This window comes from Charadrius vociferus, unplaced genomic scaffold (assembly GCF_000708025.1).
Source record: "Charadrius vociferus isolate BGI_N301 unplaced genomic scaffold, ASM70802v2 scaffold13, whole genome shotgun sequence".
NCBI classification, from domain to species: Eukaryota; Metazoa; Chordata; class Aves; order Charadriiformes; family Charadriidae; genus Charadrius; species Charadrius vociferus.
In genome coordinates, this window is record NW_009647763.1 from 833213 (window position 1) to 851707 (window position 18495).

An 18495-nucleotide genomic window follows, 5' to 3' on the forward strand; every position below is an offset into this window, starting at 1 on the left:
TCCTGCTATTTGCAATTTTTCCTCAATATTCCACTCAGATTAGAGCATAGCATAAACAACAGCAGTCACAAAAAATCTTCATGCTTGCTCCAGTAAAGTAACCACTTACAAAATTAAGTCACTCCTTTCTCAACTATTCCCAAATGAAGAGCTAATTTCCAGTATCCTGCTTGGTAGATGACATTAAGTATTCATTTTACAAGCTGTTGTTTGTGAAGACTGAAAAAGAATTTTGTACTTGTTAATTCCACTGTTGCAGACTATCATCCACATTTTTTCTCCTACAGCAGTACCCTTGTGGAAATGTACTGCAGCCTAATTAGTTATAAGAGTTCTTAAGTGAAAGCTTCTTTAAAAGTAATCTTAGCAGATCTGTATTCCTTCTTACCTTCTACATGCTTTAATTAGAATAAAAATCCTGTCCATATCAGACAGGAAAGACCTGCCTAGACATTCAGCGTGTGCAGCAGCATACTATTGTAATGGTCCCCAGTGCCAGTCCCCAGTGCACGATCATAAAACATCCTATGATAAAAGAAGAGGCAGCTGTCACCTGCCTAAAAGACATGATAAGCAAGTATTGCCTGCTTGTCTCTGGAATATAGTTTTGCCTGGGCTTTAAGTTACCACCTAGCAATATTTTCACATTTCTATGTTAATTTTCCCTTCAGTAGTACATCAGAGAGCTGTTCTGGTGTTGGCAGAGAACTTCACAACCATTGTAACCTCACTGAATCTGCGCATTTAAGTCACGTGTATTAAATCCACTGGAACCAGGGCCCATCTTTCTGCAAGTCTAACTGGTTCCATGTGGGAAGTGCCCTGGTAAAGAGTGAAACCAATTTTTGCAGCAAGCAGCTCTCAGCCTCAGCAGCGGGTGTGCTGAATCAGGTCTTTACAGCATTGTGGGCATTTCCTTAAACAGCCACAGACAGCACGACACTGTTGCCCTGCGTGTGCTGTATTTATTAATTTCTTTTGCCTCATCATCAGTGCAATAAAGAAAGAGGTGGTGCGAGAAAGAGACGTAGCGAACAAGTGTACAAACAAGCTTGCATGCTGTCACACAACGTAATCATGGACATTCAAGCTCATTCTGGGATGCTACCATACATTCATAATTACATCAATAACTTTACAACATCCCACAGGGAATCTGGAAAAATAAGTGGCTGAGACATGAAGCCTCCATTCTTATAGGTTTACCTGCATCTCCAGACAATGCAGCTGTGCTTTTACTTCGGGCCAGGAATGAGTGAGTGGGCGTCAGAAGCCTGCTAACGATGCTGCTCTCCCACGGACTGAGCTGTAGACGACGAGCTGAACGTGCACCATACAAGCAAGATGTTAGATCAAACACTTCACAAATAACTACATGTTGCAGAAGTATTAGTATTCTCTCCTCACTACTACATATCATGAAAATCTTGACACTGTCCTTCAGAGATCAAAAGCACACGGTCATTCAGCGGTTTGCATTTTATTCTTACTCCATTTTAGTAGACGAATTCCTATAGGAACACACATATCTGAACATTTAATTTATATTACTGCCTGTGGCATTACGGCAAATTGTTATCAAATTAATGTGGTATTTTGCACATATGCCACATTGCCTATGAGAAATTACAGGATAACTCCTGTACTAAGAGAGCAGTTGCCACTCCTAAACATAGACTTTGACAGAGATGTTTGTGTCCCAAGCTCTTTCTACACATAAAGTATATAGTTTTCTAGTTACAAAAAAGACCAATTACTAAAACACCTTTCAGAGTCTGCCAGACTAGCTAGAAAAAAAAAAAACCAACAAGGAAAGTTGCTTACCTACTTTACCTGCCTCACTTTGGCACAGAGAATTTTGCCAAAGAAAGAAGTTTTGTCAAAGCACTGCAAAAGGCTGCAATGTGCCTCAACTGCAGATACCCAAGCTCAGCAGCTACAGTTTTATCAGTAATAGATGAAGCCATAGAATAGAGTAAGTACATTTGATCATTAATTTCATCAAAAATCCTACTAATGATGATTTTCAACTTAGAACAGTAACAAGAGCCAACTTTTTGCACTGTAAGTCTGTTTTGAAAACACAGTACACATTGACCTGGCTGCAATCACTCCCTTGATTTGCTTTTCCCAATATTGCCTAATGCAAATTTGGCTTGTCCTTTTGCCTTGTAAAATTTCTTTACTTGTTTAAAAAAATACTATTTAAACATTGACCATGGTGAAGTAACAACCAAATAAGCCCTCTAAGTTATGTTTTATATTGAACTAGATATTTCTTTGATACTCTGATGCAAATTGTATTATAAATGAGCACCACAAAACAAAACATTCAACTAGTTCCTACAGCAGTTCATTATTATAAGCTTAGACCATAGCAATAATCTTGATGTTGCAAGCGAAATCAGGTCTTCCTTCATCTCAGCATTCATTGGCCTTAGTTTGGCATTTACGGCAACAAAACTGCAGCTTGAATTTATGAGGCTCAGTCTCTAAAACATTCACTGAAGTGACTGGCTGTAGGAAACATGAGATTAATTTGCATTTTTAAAGGTAGAGATCCATCACTTTTAATGGCCATAAACTCTGAATCTGTCTTTAATCTACTCCATGCTGAGCCCCATGAAAAGAGGGGCCGATCTCAATCTCATCCTATGAAGATATAATTGCCTAATCCGCCCTCAGTGCTGTTTTTCACTTCTCAAATTGCTCCCCTAAATTCTGCTAACTCAATAAGGGGCATTACTATAGAAATATAGGACTCTCAAACACAGCAGGCTCTCTGGATAAGTGTCCTTACACAATGTACTACTGCCAGAGCTCTTTGTGATTAATGGTTCCATTCTGCATTGGTACAGACTATAGAGACACACAAAACACCCTACAGAGACCTCCATTACAGCACACACATTATCATTAAGCTTGTAATTTAACAATGAAGAAAAATCACAGAACTACCGTTAAACTGGATGCAATAATGGCAAAATCTTTGCTTGCTTTCTTCTCCAGGCACCATGCCCAGTATGATCCCTGTTTAAAGCTATTGTTGCAAGACAACAGATTCTTTTTTTGTGGTCTCAGGCTTTACTAGGTGAGGCTCACAGGCATGAGTATGGATGAGTCTGAAGAAACTCTTCTATTGTAGGTTAACACAAAGATCATACAGCTTCAGAAAGGAAACCCTGAATTTTTAGGCTAATAAATCAGGACTATGTATACTATCAATTTCTTGGAGTTCATTTGTACAGCTGCAGACAGCTGATAAGTAAATATCACAATGTTATATGGCCCTGTGGGCCAGCCGCAGACCTCACACGTGAGGCCCCAGAGATGAAGTAGGCTCAAGAGGACGCAGATAAGAGACTGATGACTTAAAACACTAAATTGCCATGTCTCACCTATCCCCTATCATTTGCCCTAAAGGTGAGTATGGTTTAATACTCTTAGCTTTGCCCCTAACCCAGGGGAGCTTATATGCACATCACCTACCGGAAGCAATAGCGTGCCCATGGCATCCAACTACCAGCACTGAGGCAGTGTTTGGGGGAAAGCTAGCTGATGTGCACCAACAGTGAACTCAGAGACACCAACAAAACCTCCCTTCTCCATAAGCAATGGGCCTGATTCAGAGGTGTCAAAATAGTTTTGGCCAGGCGCTTGGAGTGAAGTGTCCCTCAATCTTTAAAATGGGTTTAGATCAGAGTTCATTTAAATACACCTTGGCTTTGTGGATCAAGGCCATCACATACCAAACTTTCCAAATGCACAGCTCCCTGAAAGCACTGTATTTGACACTTTCAGTACATGTTCTAACAGCATCACCATTAACCTAGAACAGCCAAATAGGCTTTTGCCCACCGAGTTCCAAGTACAAGAGTATTAACACCTAAATGCTTTGAACAACCCAACTCTGCTGTCCAATTCACCCTGAAGCAAATCGAACACAAAACAAAGAGCATCACAAAATAATAAGATCAACTTTAAAACAACGAAGTCAATTTTTTTCTTGTTCTTTTTGTTTTTAACGCCTTAGGGTGATGTTTTCAAGAGTTAGTTCTTCAGACCATCTGACAGACAAATGGAAATGATATTTTTTGTTCTCATGCTGTGTTAGGCTATCATTCTTAGGGCTGTTTGCTCCTTATTTCCACAAAGGAAACACACTCGTGATAAGGTTGCTGGTGCAGGTACACTTACCCCCAGCTACAAGCAGGTTGGTTTAAACAGATTAAAGAAGATCTTTATAGCCTAACTTGTAAGTGAAAAACACACATTTTGCCAGGGATCTGGCAACAGTGAATCGAATCATCTGTATTTGTCTTCAGGACAGACAAACCGAACACTGGAAAGTCGTCTTAGCAGCAGCAGAATAAATTGCCAGTAAGCAAACACCAGCGTCTGTTTAGTTCTAGGAAGAGATGGGAGGCAGGGATTTAACAGGTCTCCTGATGAGCATCACAAAGCAGACTGCCACTGGTAACAGCGGTGGTTGCTCATGCAGAGCCACAAACATGGTGAGGAGTAGATGGAGAAAAACTACACTATGCTTAGATTTTCCTTCAACAGGGAACCCATACTGAAGCCCACAAATTTCTTCTATAAAGGTGGCAGAAAAGGTGATGCAGTGATTGAGGCCTTCACCTGTTTGTAAGAAAAAGCACTGCAGAGAGGAGGAGGAAGACAACTATGGTGCAAGTTCTGCTTTGCAAAACTAAGAAAGTGTGTAACTCATACCTCATCTAAGGTATTATCCACTTGCTAAGTTTTCCTCAAAGAGCACAATTACCAAAATGTATTGGTCAATAGCAGCTTTCTCCACTTGAATATGCTTGTTCATGTTTTGTCACAGTTTCAACTACTCAAGTAGATCTGTACCACTAACATAAAAGCATAATGAGAAGCCTGTTCCAGCTGCCCAATTACAAAATTGCAGAGCTATTATACCAATACTATACTTGAGAGGGAATTAACCAGTCTTTGAGGCAACTAGTTAATGCAAACTTTTGTCTTTTGCTGGGTCAAAAAAAAAATAATCCTGTCCTTCAAATGGTAAAAAGGTGCTGCTTAACAGAAGACGCGTTCTTGATGACATCTATAAGCCACTTAGGGTAAGCTTATCATCCTCATCTCCAGCTCGCTGTTTTGCAGGTAGGAGTATGCATCACAGACAAAGTGTGATTGGTTGTCCTCTGGAAGGTGAAATGGAGAGCAGACAGTTAGAGCCTTCCTGTAAGCACTTGCCTTAAGATGTTGGGGCCACTGGAGAGACCAGTGGCACTTGTCCAGATACATGCTCAACTGGATTTAGGTATATGACTTTGCACAGGAAAGCATTTAAAGTGTTTGGATTTGCTTTCTGTCTTGGGAGTCTGTGAAAGACTGAAGAAACTTCTAGAGAGTTCTGTGCTGTTTTAATGAAAATGCCGGGCAAAGAATGCCTCAACATTTAAAGTTTCTGACACGTGGCCATCACTTCCATATTCCTTCCCTTTCCTCACTGCTAGATTGCCTACTATTCAGTTTAACTTCTCCTGAATTTGAAACAGGTGGCAGAAACTATCACACAATGAGCTACAGTCCATAAGAGACCATCCTTCATCTTTAATGCCTGTTGCTGCCCCCTCCCCCCAAGATCCTTCCCCAAAGAATCAGCCCCTTGCAAAGAAAAGGAACCATCTGGAAAAATATATATACACCTGAAAAGCTAATAAAATTAAAACTGACTGGATTTTAACATTCAGAGGGGAAAAAATACTGGAGTTTTGGAATAAATTATTTCCTGATATAATCCTGTATTTTTCACAAGTTACCAGACTCTACAACTAGGTTAGCCCACTAGGATTAACATGGCTTATCAAATCAACCAGTTACACGTGTACAAACATGCACATAAAACATGGCACTTAGTTAAGACACACAGATAATGATGTCAACTGATCAGTTTTGCAACACAACCAAAATTTCATTCTAAAAATTGGTTTTGAAACCATGCATTTATCTGGATTGAAATGGGACAGAACTTCTCATTCTCAGTAGAAGACAAAAAATCCCTACCAAGTATTTTTCTGTAAAGCTCTTTGCACAAGTTATACAAGAGACATTCTTTTATAAAACTCCTTTAAGCTCAATGCTTCAATCTTATAAATCCTCAGAACAGAGGCAGCAATTCAGCTATGTTAATTTTTAAAAGATTGATTGTTTATCATTTGTGCAGTTGTAAACATCAAAAAGATACACTGAAATCAAGCAATCTTTGAAAAGTAACTGTACACAAAAAAAGTCAATAAACAGACCATATGAAAAACACCCATACCTCTTCAATAAAAATAATCAGCAATGGTAATAAAATAACAGCTCGAAAGCTTCATGCAACATGTTCTTAGATATTCAAGAACTACCACCAAAGAAGAAAGGAAAACAAAATAATGACAAAATGGCCTAACGCAAATAAAAGGTCACACATGATTGCATGCACTATGGAGCGTTGTTCAATAGTTGTACCTCATTTACTAAAAACCTGACAGAAGCACTGCTTTTATTATTTGCTAGAGTAAGATTGTTTAGGTAAGTTCTCTTGTTTTAAAAATCAAGAAATACATATTCTCACAGGAAAAAATGTTCAACCATTTACTTTTCACATTTGAAGTCTTTTCACTCCCACTTAGATGAAGTATAGAAAACGACTTCAGAAGTTTGTTTTATGTGCAAAGTAATACATCAATACAGAACATTCTTTCTTGCTCTTTTTTTTTTTTTTTCCTCTTTGAAACTGTACCTCTGTCTGGAGAATTTAGTAATGTTGCAGATGAGGAGGAGAGCCGCTTGTTAATGACTGGATCAACATGTTTCGAAAGGTTCATTGTTGAAACAGATCGCCTGTCTGGATCTAAAACAAATGGAGATAATGCTAATTGACAGCCCACATGCAGTAGTGCAAGTTCCTAGCTCACTAGTGGGTGGAGGAAAACATGACTAAGTCACTCCTGCTCTACCACAAGAACTTTCAAAATAGAATGGACTTCTCAGCAGACGTTGTACAGGTGACTCAAAGACTGGGCACAAAACCATTTAATTTCAGTTTCAAATGTGTAAAATATTCTGTTCATTGATTACCATTCAATCAGGTTGCAATCCAAGGATTTAATGGAGAATCTAAAGTGGGTACTAGTAGACAAGATGGTATTTCCTTGTTCCTTTCAATATGACTTACAATAGAAAAATTCAGGGAAGGACCAACATGCTTGGAAATGTCAGGTTATTAATAAAAAAAACAAACCTTTAGCACCTGAATAAGAGGTGACATTTGACAGAGCACTGTTACTAGGCAAAAGGTCAGTATCATGACACTACAATACTGAAATATTATGGGAACACTAGCGCATAAGGGATGCACAAAAGGAATAGAAAGACCCGCAGTTATGTATCAAGATAAACTTATGTACAAGATAAACTTCCCACCATAGAGTCATTTTCTACCTGCTGTGAAAGAAGTTGTAGTTAGTCAATCCAAAAGAGCACAGGGCTTAGCAGATAAAGAAAATGAGTCTCTGTGGAAAGCTAGAGACTACTTGTAATGCACATGTGTTGTAGATAATACTAAAGGGTTCTTTTTTGGTTTAGGTTCCGTGCATTTTAAAGCAGTATTAGATCATTTGCCTGTGCAACTGCTGCAGAGTCAGCATCTGCACCCTACTGAAGGGTGATGGTTATTTGAAGAATACAGATCGCACATACTTTGTGCACGCATGTGGCACGTGAAGATTGCTAGCAATGACGGAAGAGGAAAAATGAGCTGAACAGGCCAGCTACATGCTTTCTGTTCTCTAAAAAAACCAAAACAAACCAGCAAAGCTACGTGCATCAACTACGTGTCCTCCATTGCAAATTACCGTTTGGAAATCTGACATTCAGAAGATGCTGGGAGAGCCTGTTCTGCTTTTGCTTACATTTTAGCATGTACTGAACCTCAGCACTACTCAGCAAAGCATTCAATCATGTTGAAATGCAACGAGACTTGAGCATATGCCTAAATGCTCTGCTGATTCATATTTTTGGTGTGCAAAAATATGTCCACATACTGTTTTGAAAGCAGATACAAACTCAGGACAGACAACATTAAGGAGGATGTTGCTGAAATATTATCTGCAATTGTTTATTTATGACAAGTACATCAACATTGTATTTACGTGTTCTGACCTACTGGATTAAAGTATACTCGCTGTGTACAAAAAAATACAGTACATGAAAAATACCTTTACTCTCCCCAGATCTATGAATACAAGAGTCACTAGAACAGGCTGGGGCAAAGAAAGATTCTCCCCTATCCCATGTGGTTATTTGCTCACTTTGTCTACAGTTAGAATGGCTCAGTGAGGGTACAGACCCTGCAAACCGGGTACTTGGAAGGGGGATAAAACTCAGGAAAGGGTTTTAAGGAGAAATCTAAATGTTATTGCTGGCAAGATTATCCCACATTGATCTACGGGGTACTACTGAAGAGTGCTGTGTGCGAGTCAGTACTGGAGACAGGATAGTCAGGCTTCAGTTGTCACAGATCTTTGTCAGAACAGTATTTGTGGGAACGGGATGGGGGATTTTGATCTCATACCTAATCTACAGCTGAGAAAATGTATAGTATATCAGCACAGAAAAAAAAAGTTTCTGCATTTGGGATACAGGATGTACTGCCTAAAATAAGTTTCTGAAGATGACGGGTGACAATATGAAAATCACCTCTTGCATTTGGGATGCCAACATTTCTTTTGTGTCTATGAACATTATTTAAATTAATTAAATTCAGCATGAAGATTTGTGTCTAAGTGTTGACAATATGAACCCCGTAAATGTAGAATAGGCCAATTCAATCCATTGCCTAGAAGACTGCTGGTTTCTTTGTTCTATAAAAAGAATTAAAATATCTATGAGCAACACACCACCCAGTGCAGCTGGTTATATTCTGTATTCATGTGGAAAATAATTCTAAATCCTGTGTACATGTAGTATATCAAAAGGGTTTTAGAAAAGATCAAAATATTCAAATTCGGTCTCCTTGAATTCCAGTAGACAGAATATTATTCTTCATTTCAGTGAGTTGTGCCAAATCTTTAGAGTCAGCCAGTAGTAACTCTCCATAGTAAAACCAAATAATAATGAAAAAATCTGGTACTAACCACAGTTCTAATCTATCGGCATGATGTTAAGCATGCATTGCAACTACATGAGGGTGGTTTAGTTACTGATGATCTCATTTCCGGAGAACTAGCTATGGGTAAAGGAACCAACAAACCACAGCAATTATGTACCAGGTTTTCTAGCACCACCCAGAGATCTGAAGTGGTGCTCCAGGCCTGCTAAATCGAGAAAGGTGAATGATGATTCAAAAAAATAACCTAGGGACAGAATGCAAGACAATGATTTTTTACAGTAAAGAAAATAAAAATTAAATAAGTTATACAGAGTTAAGCAAAAAAGTAACTTTTTATGAAAAAAACTGTTTATTGAACTTATATATGACAAGGGTTTCAGACCATTCTTTTCTTTTTTCCTCCTTGAAAGGCTGGACACATCGAAATGTATAAATTAGAGTAGGAAGAGAAGGATTCTAAGCACCACTTTCCGGTGAAAGAAACGAAAGCCAAGTTCTCTTTTTTGGGTTTGATTCACATTTAACAGGGCATATACATATTATCGATTGGCAGATTAAGTTAGAGAAGATAATTGGGGAAAAAAGCATATAGCTAAAATGCACTTAAACTTAATTTGCCCATCTTTAAGGGTTTTTTTTGGGGGTGGGGGGTGTAGACTTCCATCTCCCAAAATATCTGTACAAGGTACAGACAGCTTATTACAAAGAAGATTCTTTTTTTCCTTGTGTCTGTTTTAATCTCAGTATTTGGTCATTTCCACCAGACCTATTTTTAAGCCACAATACTTAGCATTTGCACACAGCGGCTCGTATCACAAGACTGACACAGCAGAAGCACACCCACACATACACGCACAAACAACAGCAAAGCAGCAGAAGCGAGAAGCTGTAGCAAGATAGTTACAGTCAACTCCCGAAACAAGTTTTAACTTTTGTTCAGATTTCTTCTGATCTTTTTGCTACACAAGAATGTCAGAAACGCCATTGCTAGCAATAAGATGATCAAGAGCAAAGAATTTAAACCAGCATACACTGAATCATCCTTCCTTTTAACAGAAGCAAAATAAATTCCAGTTAACTGGTAGGGCAGGGAAACTGGCAAGCAAACCAAGCCTCCCTCTTTACCTGTGTTATTAATGCGGTTATGTAGTGTTCCTCCCCAGGACCACCTGTTTTGCTTTTGTTTTGGCTTCTGGCTTCTTTCAATTGTGCGACGTACAACAGCTTCATGTCGTTCCTTAAGTAAAACAGGATAATACATTTGGATACTATTGGGTTTTTAACTTAATCTTCTCATCAAACCCTGTTACCCTCAGCATGGACCAAACTTAGCAGACATCTTGGAGCTATGTTCAAGCTTATGTGCTGCCTACAAAGACATACACTCAGATGAACCATCCTAACTCTACACCAGGATTAAGGAGTAATTAAGACATAAGTAAGTTAACTTCATTTAATAAATATATATTAAATATTAACTGTAATTTTCAAAAGGTAAGATTTGTTTGAGACCTGCAGAACTGTAGAGAAAAAACAGTGGCCCTGTTATGGCAACCACTACACAAACACACCCTAGGGCTACTTCACACCTTGTATCTCCCACCTACTCAATACCAGAACCATCGAAAAGAGGAAACAAAAACCCACAAGGATGAGCTGACTTACGTAGGATCGCACTGTACGTAGTTCCCAGCTTAACTAAGGCAAATCAGCCAAAAGCATATTTCATTACACATTCACTTTCCTAAAGGTTTTGTTAGGGGAACTAATATTTAGCTACCTTTATACTGAATGGCTAAAGAATTAACAGATAGCCATACAAAACTGACCCTATTTGTATTTTTCTGCATGAGTTTGTGAAGTGCCATATACTCTAATCCAGACATGCTCAATTTAGCTGTTTGATTCATAAAAGGCACTTTAAAACCAGTATCTGTGCAAGTAAATCTTAAAAAGCTCCTTCACACACTCTCTCATGCTGACTATGGCTTACGTTCCATTCTTTCCATCAACTCTTAAAGAAACAGTTTGATAGTACCATATCTTATGGTAAAAGCAATCTGAAAAGTGTTTTCATGACATTCATTCTTACCTTATCTTCTTCTATTCGCTGCCTTCGCTTTTCCTCTACAGCAGCTCGCCTTCTCTCTTCCTTTAATCTCTGCTCTTCTAGCTTCTTTCTGCGTTCCTCTAGGTGTTTTTCATAATGTTGCCGGGCTCTCTCTTCTCTTTCTAACCAGATGGATTCTCTTGCAGCTGTGAGAAAAATCAGAAATAAAAGTATTAACATACTACCGAGCTAAATGGAAAAACTTTTGAACTCATTTTCTTAAGACAACATACATAATATCCTTCTCTCTCCTCACGTATTAAAACATTGTATACCCTGGTCACACATTCATTTCATCTCAATTTACTTACTATCAATTACTACCAGAAATAGTTATTTGAGCATATAGTTTCTATGTGCAAGAAAGCACGTTTTGTTAGTTCCAGTGCTCATGAGGCATTGGAACGCATTCATCAGGCATTGGAACGTGTTACCCAGGGCAGTGGTGGAGTCCCCATCCCTGGAGGTATTTAAGTGTCATGTAGATGTAGTGCTCAGGGACGTGGTTTAGTGGTGGGCTTGTCAGTGTTAGGTTAACGGTTGGACTAGATGATCTTACGGGTCTTTTCCAATCTAGGAGATTCTGTGATTCTGTGAAATACCTAAATACTTAAGTCAGATACACGTGAACACACTTCTGTGGTGCAAACCATGATAATTCTCTGTAATCTTTTGCTGCAAAATGAAAGATAATAAAAAGAAAGATAAAACTATTACCACTATATACCTTCACTGATCAATACAGATCTCTTACGATAGAAGTGACTGGGATGACAATTCTAGCACCCGGACTGTTAGTCGTACCAACAGCTGACCAGAAGGAAACAAATTACCCACCAAAGAAGTCAGTCTAAAGGCGAACTTTCATCTGTCATTTAAGTCCACTGGTGCAGAGCTCCAGACAACATGTTTCAGAAGTGTTAATCAAGACAAATCCAGAAGCACTACACGACACAAATTTTCCTCCCCGTCTGATTTTTCATGAATGTACTGTATGGAACATGGGCTCAAACTGTAGTCCACATGAAACCATTTATATGTGATACTCTGGACCTCTCCCCATTGCTGTCTTAAAAGCTTCAGGTCCTAGAAATCTGTGTTCTAAAAAAAGCCCGTTACTTGCTTTTTAAAAATCCCAAACATTTGATGCCTCTGGATCTTCATGAACAGACAGATGGGAGTGCAGGAAGACATGCATGTGAAGGTCACGAGACAAACATCACCGAGAACCACATTAGAAAACCATACACAGAGTTCATTGATAACACAGCGGCAACAGGGAACCAGGACAGCAAAGTGTCAAAAAGACTTTCAGTTTCCAAGGCCAGAAATGTAAGGAAGTTCTCTACCAAAGTCTGAGACAGTATTTTTTAAATTCAACATGGGGAAAAGAAAAGAAAAGAAAAAAAGACAAAAAAAGGGAGCCTACTTTTATAATCACGTATTCTAGAACAGCAAATTCAGTCTTCAATTAGCAGAGGTATTTGTGTTGACACAACCACATACCAAAACCAAAAACCCCAAATGCTTCTAGGTGTTCAGAGCAGACATTGCAATCACTTCTTACGATACTAGGATCACCTTCACCAAACTGCTCGTCTGTACTTTCCTGCCTACTCAATCAAATCCCCCCTCACCTAATAAAGCACTTAGATTGCACTGTAAGCCTTAGGTACTTGCATACGCAGTCTCACAAGAAATCTCTACCCTGAGTAGACCAGTTCATATGTAGGTTATCTCCCTTAAGAAAACATCCCTCTACCGTTTCAAATGTCAAATACTTTGCTCAGAAATGCAGAGAGCATGTTTAGCTTTGCTGTGGTATGCAAACCAGTAGAGAGGTGTTTGTTCAGCAGCTACAAACAACCATAAGACACCCTCTTGGCGAGATGGGTGAAAGCTCAGCAAGATGTTAGCAGGAAATTTAACAATCATAGCTAGAATAATTACAACAATTGCTTAGATAATTACTAACAATAGGTGTGAGAAGTGACACCTAAAAATATGAAATACTAATGCAAAAGTCACCAGAAGATTTATAGGAATACTTTCTATGCCAAGTTAGTTAAATTACTTGAGCTGCAGACTAAGGCAGAAAATAGCAGAATATGTCAGAAAAAGCAGTTTCTAGGCCAAGTGAAATCTGCAAAGGCTCCTTCTGTATTAAAGCCTTATAACATAACAAAGTAGAGGCAAAATTGGTGTTCCAAAGGCAAGACTAATTTAATTTGTAAACCAGAAACATGCAGCTGCTGCCGCTTCTTGGGAGCCAATAGTTCACCAAGAGAATGGATGGACAGAGAGATGACTCTCACTATGGTCTACCCTTCTCCTGGGACTACAAGGCCGTTCGTGATGCTGCCTTTCTATTGCCCAGGTCCAGAGAAGACTGAGCAAAGGGCTCAGACTGAGCCCACCTTTCCCACCAATTTGGATTACATCCTGAACAACCGAAGCGTAAGATGTCACCTCTGAGGGACCGTCCCCTCTTTTTGTCTCCTTCTGCTTAAGAGTCCAACTTTGCAAACCAATGCCTTGGGCAGAACTGCTGTCAGCCTGTCACCAGAAAGGTAGTGATTTTTGCAAAAACTTGCTCTTCCTATTAGCTTCCGCACTGTTGGATTGTAGAACAGGGTCAGCCCAAGAACAGGCAGCCACATTAGTGAACTATACTGTTCTTTCCACTTACTTTATGTGCACTTATCTTGTTTTCTTCAGCAGATGAGGATAACATTCCCTAAAAGCAGCAACCCAGTTAACTTCAACCGACTACTTTAAAAAAAAAAAAGAAAGAAAGAAAAATACCTATCATCTTTAGAACCATCTAAAAATAGCAAAAGACATTTCTGAAGTGCTTACACTTAAATGGGAAAAAGAATAAAGAGTATCATTACTCTTCGAATTCTGCATTGCAAATATTTCATGTTAACTCCTCCTTTCTCCTGAATCTTTGATGAAAATTTCAGACAAAGTTAACACTTATTATTACAAGATAGGACCACTTCAGATCTCCCCATTCAAAAGACACACGTTTAAAAATTATATTAACTTCTACTCATTTTGGTCAGATTTCATGACCATTTTAACTGAAGTGCTGGCTGGCAGCAAAAGAAGCAGCATTTGCCCTCCTCCCCATGCTGACAATGTTGCTCGTGGGACTGAGATCAGACGGACCAAGGAAACAATCTGTTTAAAACTGGGTTGCTTCCGTGCCTTTTTTCTTCCAATAGTCTTAGCTGCAGCTGGTGCTAGTAGAGACTGATCAGCCTGGGCAGATGGGTAAGCAGACATGCTGCCGAGTGGGTTTAGGGGCTTCTGGAACCAGAGGAAGCCTTGGGGCAGAAACGGGACTGCTGGGCAGTGGGGCACAGCCTGCCTGAGCTCTCCTGAAACAAGACCCTGCTCAATAGTTTGCTGAATTTGACAGCAGGTCAATGCAATGCATGCAGAGAAGTTGATTTCACTTTATTGACACCAGACTAATTCAAACCCACCCTACACCAAAAAGGAAGGTTACAGAATACGGCTTCTCTGTATTTCACAAATTTATGAAAGCCTCCACCGCAAGCTCTCAGTTGTTGCCTAAGTCCACACACATTAAATTCAAAAGTTTTTGTCTCAAAGACCTCTGTGGTTCTGTTTTGAGCAATATCACATTCCTGTTTCTCTGACAAGTCATACACCTAGCTTAGGATATATTTTCTCCAACAATTAATCCTTTCTCCTCCATCAATAGAAACAATTATTATATACTGGACACCCATCTGAAGACAGAAGTTTCACAAAAGGCACGGTGAGGCTGGGAAATCGTGCCTATTACTCATGAGGACACAGAAGGAAGGAAAGAGACACTCAGAGCTTGAGTGTATAGGCCTGAACAGGTAAAATATTTTACTTCAAAAAACCAAACTTCAACAGAACTTAACCAATAATACACTGTGAACAACACAATACTTCTAATCATTTTTTTTCCCATTTCAAGCCTAGATTTTTATCGTCCTTTTTCCTCAAATAATTGGTCATTAGCGCTAGACTGCAGTAATGGTAATTAACTGTTAAATGCAATTGCTGGAGGATATGGTATTACTCTCACTTCCTGTGAAGCTTCTCCTGCTAGTTTTCATCTTCAGAATTGTCTCCTATTTGAGTCTAATGTTAGGTTTCATTTATGACCCAGAAGTGTTTAGAGGGTTTGTTTCAATTCTGAGGACAGCATTGCACAGATAGATATAGATGCAGAGCTTGTAATACTTTTACGTTAAAAAGGTGTATGATTTTATGGACTTATTTTATTCTAACATGCACAACCTATAACAATTAGATTTCATTTCCAATCTTTATTACTTGTCTGTCTGTAGATGTCACAAAAACGGAGCTTGGGGGAAAAAAAAAAGAAAAGAGACAATCATTCCCTATCCTCTTCTTAAAAGGAAATCTGGAATCCATTTCATTTATTGCATGCAAAATTTGCATAATTTGATCTTTGTTATAAACTTTAGCATCCCTAGCTAACCATTCAAGAGTGGAACTAGATTGTTCCCTTATGCAACATCATATGTTTGCAATCTAAGTTCGACCTACCTTCACATCGGAAATGCTCTAGTCTTACAGCATCCTGTCACCATGGTGCTATACAAATGAATCAAAAACAAGTAAGAGTGCACACACTCTGTTACATAGACCCTGAACACACTAAGTAACCCAAACAATGTAGTTGTTCAAAACTAGAATTCAATCAAAGCATTTTGCACAAGTTTTGAAAAATCCATTCTCTTTGAAAAAGCTAAGAGCACCTAATGAGCTCAGTAGCGCGTACCTCCTGAAAGTCCATCTAGCTGCAACATGCTGGCTTTTACTCAGTAGTCACTTACGTACATACTCTAACGATCACACCAAGACAAGCCACTGCTGCGAGCCAAAAGACTTCCACAGCTCTCGAGATCATCTGGATCTCTTGAGCCTGGAATCTGCTTACAATGGCAACCCAGCATGAAAAGGCTCTTTGATTTTCTGCTGAAAATAAAACACTTTGTGAAGGATACGAGAAATTAAGAAAAGCAAAGAATAATTATAAAAAAAATAATCCCAATTTTCTTAACAGATGTCACTGGAATATTAATTTGCCTATAAAAACCATGGATATCGTTTGTTCTTTCTGTCATTAATGTAAATGGTTAGACCTCCTTGGGGCATTATTTGTGGTGTTTTCCATAGGCTTCAGCCTGCCATTTTCTTTAGAAAAAGTAATGAAAATAGTATATTTGAACTTTCACGACTAAATTCAGGAAGAGAAAGGCTGAAAACATTTTTATGCTTTGGTATGTAAGAGAGTTAACTTTCACATGCACTCTCACTACTAGGAAGACGATCAGAATGCTAATCCTCTGCACAGAACACTGCAACTTTCTGCCCCTCAAGAGAAGGGATGATAAAAATCATACTCTTTGATAAGGATAGAAAAGTGAGTAACAGAAACACGCATTAGTGATGGATTACCAAGGCAAATGGAAGTGTCAGGCTGGAATAAATTTTATCAAAAGAAACAGGTCTGATTTCAAACAAATAAGTTACAGGCAAAAGGCAGCAGAAAATATACACCCATCTTAACATGAGAAAGCTACTAAGTTTATGCTTGGACCAAGTATTTAACTACTACATAAAATCATGACTTATGATAGATCTGTTTTCTGAGAAAAAGTATAATATCTATTTTCATGAATTTAACTTTTTCCACAGATAGGGCAATAATCTTTTACGTTTTAATTTTAAGTGTTAATTCCTACATTTTCTCTTATTAGACAATCAAAGGAGATATCTCCTTTGTTTTCACTGCTTCCTGTATGCGCTACTGACATTCTTGCATGAACTTAAGGGCTCAGTTTTTACTGTCTACAAGGTAGGTACATACAGTGACATAATTAGTGTCCTTAGATATATGATGATATCTTCAGGAAAAATAAAACCTTCAAAATACCATCTTTTTATTTCATTCTTGTGCCCCTGTTTATGAATTTGCAGAAACTTTTTTCCTGCTACTCCAGACAGAATTTAACAAATTGTAGTCTAGGCTAAAAATTGAAGTTTACTCAAGGGTTAAAAAAACCTTGTCTAGGGTAAAAATTAGGGATATTAAGCCCTATTCTGAATACATAGGTGTGCTTCTAGAAGCACAACAAGCCATGTTTCATATCACACACATATCAAATGCCTTGCTGATAGAAGGAATCAGCAAACGAGCCTACAGGAGATGGGAGATACCGCTAAAGAGTCCGATCAACTTGGAAGAGCAGCTGATTTGCAGGATGTGGAAGGGGAAAATACCTACTTTTATGAAGGCTCCTTCAGAAGCTACACTAAGAGCTATGCCTGGTGCTGAGCCAATGCTGGACTCCAGTATGGGTACGGTCCAATGAAAAGGCTTTTTCTGAGGGCTAAGCCTTAAGAACTTCATGATACTTCTCTCCCTCGTAATAGCACACATTGTCTGACAACATGCAAGAATCATTCAAAGAAGGCTTGGTCATTGTTCAAATAGTACCTGCACGCTGAAAGCTTAAATGGCACAGGAACATTCACATTAAAGCTGGAAAATACAAAGAAAAGTCACAACCTGACCCTTGTTCTATCTCATTACTTCGTACAATCTATAGATTTGAACACAGTCATGTGATACAAAGGCACAAAATTAGACCATAAAAACAAGATTTATAAATTGAGCCCTGGACATGCTGTTAATACTTTCTGCTTGTTTGCAAACTAGTAATGCTGGATTAAATTACAAAGCAACATAATTAAGGCTATATTTCTGGCACCTCTGAAGAATGTAACAGAGCAAAAGAAAACAAGGTCAAACAAGAAAGAAACATTCCAATATTGAGTCACATAAGGCTTGAAACCAATCAATTTTACACTAGAATTATCTACTTTTATGTGGGAGATGCTAACTGCAAACCATGCACGTTTCTTTTGTGGAAATAATTTTGTAGTTTCTTTCCTCAATCGTGCACACCGACAGAGAGCCATTCTTTGCAGGGGTTTTAGGCTGTGAGGGAAGGGGGAGCATGCATTAAGTGTCAAAGCCTCTATTTTCTGTTTATCCATGTGGAGCAAAGGGATGCCCCCCCAGCTCCTCTTTTGCTGTCCCTCCTTCTGTCTCTCACTTTAGTCGTTTTCCTTCTGGTTTACTGCCTACTTAAAGGCAGATCAGTCTAGGACTGCCCTTTCTCAACTCGCCTTATGT

General features: G+C 38.8%; 1 protein-coding gene across 1 annotated transcript in view; it reads right to left on the reverse strand.

The window, feature by feature from the left end:
* MAP7 (microtubule-associated protein 7) overlaps positions 1-10517 on the reverse strand; it is a 32877-nt gene extending 22360 nt beyond the window's left edge. Inside the window, exons 1-3 of the mRNA XM_009882289.1 lie at positions 10271-10517; positions 6776-6886; positions 1207-1320 (exon numbers count right to left, since the gene is read on the reverse strand). Coding sequence (XP_009880591.1) covers positions 1207-1320; positions 6776-6886; positions 10271-10406 — 361 coding nt within the window. The 5' untranslated portion in view covers positions 10407-10517. The remainder of the gene's footprint in view (positions 1-1206; positions 1321-6775; positions 6887-10270) is intronic.
* Between the last annotated feature and the right edge of the window lie 7978 nt (positions 10518-18495).